Source organism: Centropristis striata, chromosome 8 (assembly GCF_030273125.1).
Source record: "Centropristis striata isolate RG_2023a ecotype Rhode Island chromosome 8, C.striata_1.0, whole genome shotgun sequence".
In the NCBI taxonomy this organism is placed as follows: Eukaryota; Metazoa; Chordata; class Actinopteri; order Perciformes; family Serranidae; genus Centropristis; species Centropristis striata.
In genome coordinates, this window is record NC_081524.1 from 23573645 (window position 1) to 23576891 (window position 3247).

At 38.9% G+C, this 3247-nt stretch overlaps 1 protein-coding gene across 1 annotated transcript; it reads left to right on the forward strand.

Moving 5' to 3' along the window:
* Positions 1 to 423: 423 nt before the first annotated feature.
* LOC131977004 (uncharacterized) lies at positions 424 to 2294 on the forward strand. The gene is made up of 2 exons (XM_059340251.1): positions 424 to 2022; positions 2113 to 2294. Exon 1 carries the CDS (start codon positions 496 to 498, stop codon positions 1879 to 1881), a length of 1386 nt encoding a protein of 461 aa, XP_059196234.1. The 5' UTR covers positions 424 to 495; the 3' UTR covers positions 1882 to 2022; positions 2113 to 2294.
* Positions 2295 to 3247: the final 953 nt, after the last annotated feature.

The window sequence follows — 3247 nt, forward strand, 5'->3', positions numbered from 1 at the left end:
CCTGACCTACAGCCCACCATCAGTGACCAAGAAAGCAATGACTCTCAGATAGATGACAATTTAGATGCCCCTTGTCACTCCAATATTGTCTGTGCAGACAGACAAAAAATATCTGAGTCTGACTCTGAATCAGAGTTTGTTGACAAGCCACTCAGCCTTGTTGAAAGCTTAGCCAACTGGGCTGTCCAGTTCAGTGTTTCTTTAGTAGCCCTCACAGCCCTCCTTAGTTTGTTGAGAGTTTACCACCCAGAACTGCCAAAGGATGCTCGAACCATCCTTCAAACCAATACAGAATATAAAGTCCAACAAAAATGTGGCGGTTTGTATCACTATAAAGGTATCCTGGCAGCACTGCACAACACCCTGACCCAGCTCGTAGAAAACATTGCAGACGGATTTACTTTTAGACTACAAATAAATATTGACGGCTTGCCACTGTTTAAGAGCTCGAATTTACAACTATGGCCCATTTTAGGACTTTTGTTAAGTGCTCCAATGAAGGAACCTGTTGTCATCGGACTTTTTTGTGGTACAAAAAAACCAAATGCCCCTGATGATTATTTGAAAGATTTTACTGACGAGTTAAAGCAGTTGCAGGAAGGATTTCTTTTTAGAGGAAAAAGATTTTTCATTGAACTGGATTCTGTTATTTGTGATACTCCAGCTAGAGCTTTTGTAAAAAATACAAAAGCTCACAATGCGTATCACGGATGTGACAAGTGTTGCCAGCCAGGTGTTTATATTAACAATAGAATGACATACCCCATTAATGATTTAGTGTTACGGACTGACTCATCATTTTCAGACAGAACAGATGAGACACATCACCACGAGGGAGCACATGGATTTTCTGGTTTAGATGTGGGCATGGTATCTAGATTCCCTCTGGATTACATGCACCTTGCATGTTTAGGTGTCACACGTAGATTGTTAAATGTTTGGCTGAGGGGCCCATTGAAATTTCGTTTGTCTTCTACTCTTGTTGACAGGATTTCTGAAAATTTGATTCAGATGCGGGCATATATACCTGCTGAGTTTGCAAGGAAGCCGAGGTCTCTGAGAGAGCTAGACCGTTGGAAAGCAACTGAACTAAGGCAGTTTCTGTTGTATACTGGTTCAGTTGCTCTGGCACCATATTTGAATAGTGATTTATATAACAACTTTATGTTATTTTATACAGGTATGTGTATCCTTGTCAGTCCTCAGTTGTGTTCATTGTATAGTAATTATGCAAACACACTGCTCACAACATTTGTAAGTCATTTTGGGGAGCTTTATGGCAAAGATGCCCTAGTGTACAATGTGCATGCCTTAGTCCATCTATCAGCAGATGCGCGCCTTTACGGTTGTTTGGACTCTATCTCAGCTTTTCCATATGAAAATTATCTCCATAAACTGAAGAGGTTTGTAAGAAAGCCAGAATTTCCCCTTGCACAGATAATAAGAAGATTGTCAGAAGTTGAAAAGATCAGTACCACTGAGTTGCCCCGTAAGGATTTAAGAATGCAACACTATGTTGGGCCTGTGCCTGATGGCCTTCAAGCAGTAGCACAGTACAGGGAACTTAAGACTGAACAGTGGTCCATGAGAGTTTCCACAGGTGATAATGTTTTTTCTATAGATGGAGAGATTTGTCTTGTATACAACATCATTAAGTCTGTGGAGGGAATACATGTTGTCTTTAAAGTTTTTACACAACTGGAAAGTTTCTTTGACTATCCAATGAGCTCAGATTTTCTAAGAATATTTGTAGTATTACAACCAACAGGGCCATTTAAGGTGGCCAAACTGTCACAAGTCTCGCATAAGTGTATGCTCCTGCCTTACAAAGACAAATTTGTTGTCATGCCACTTTTGCATATCTGCCGTAGTAGTGCTTAAACCTCTTAGGATATATTCTTTTTATTTTATTTTTTTATTTTATTTTATTCTTTTTTATTTATTTTATTTTGACTGTAGATTGACTTGACTGACTGAACACTGAACACAAGAATTGAAGAAGAGCAACTTGACCCCACAAAGGTGTCTAAATACTTCAATACATTAAATGACTATTGGAGGAAAATTTTGCTATTTCTTTTAAGTAATTCAATTATTCAATTTCTATTTCAGATGTTTTTGGTTGTCGAATTCACATCCAACAAAACTGTGAACATCATCCCAGAGAAATGGTTTGCGGATGGCGTCACTTGGTGGCCAAACTATAACAACGACGAACGCATAAATAGAGCGGTACAAAAATGTGAGGACCCAGCAACAGGCTGGACACTTAATGATGTCCGTGTCCTCTCCAGAGCTGGTAAGGATTCATTTTAGAGATGAAATTCAGTTTCTTGCATTTGAAGTGGACTGATACATTTTTTGTGAATTCTGATCAGGTGATTATCTAAAGGCAAGGGACAAATTGAAGGCCTCACTGACATGTAACACGTCAGAGTTGCAAACAGATGACGAGGAGGAAGTGATTAGAAAAAGAAAGGTTAAGCCAAGGTTAGATGTTCAAAGATATACAACACACATTCAACATTCAGGCTGATAAGTTTAAAGGAGCTGTATGTAAGAAATGTATGTTAAGTAATCATGAAATGGCCCAATATGTCACCAGAGACAAAGGAATCATGGAAACAAGTGCTGCAGTATTTTGAATTTGACTGCAGCAACAGTTTTGGCCACAATCCTACTGTACATATAGCTCCTTTAAGACAAGCTCACATACTACGTGTTGTGAAACCTGTACATTTAGCTATTTCAGAGGTCAAATGGCACAGTGATTCCTAGAGTAGATTCATGATAAAGACTAACTGAATTTTTAGGGTGTCTGTTTGAAGCAATTCTTACTCATTTTGAAGTTGTTCATTGATGTAGCTCCAACATAAATTAAACACCAGTGAGTAAGAGGAGTCTCCTAATTGGTTTTGGCTGGTTTTACCCATTACAAAAGTTAATTAACTAACTATTCTTGATTGTTAATTGTTTTGTTTGTTAGGGTCATCTTTGGAGATACAGACTCTGAGTCTGAAGACAGGGAGCCAGAGAGGGCTAAAAAGAGGAGAAACATCAGTCTCTCCCAGACTCCATTGCCTCCTATTCCACCCCCTACTCCTGATGTACCCAATAGGCACCAATACAGTGAATCGTCTCGCTTTGCAGGTATGTTATTGTTTTTCACTTGAATAATTCTGTAAGCATTGCTTTTGTGAATATCTAGTATAGCTTACTTCTGACATGGGACTGAAGCAGGTTAGGT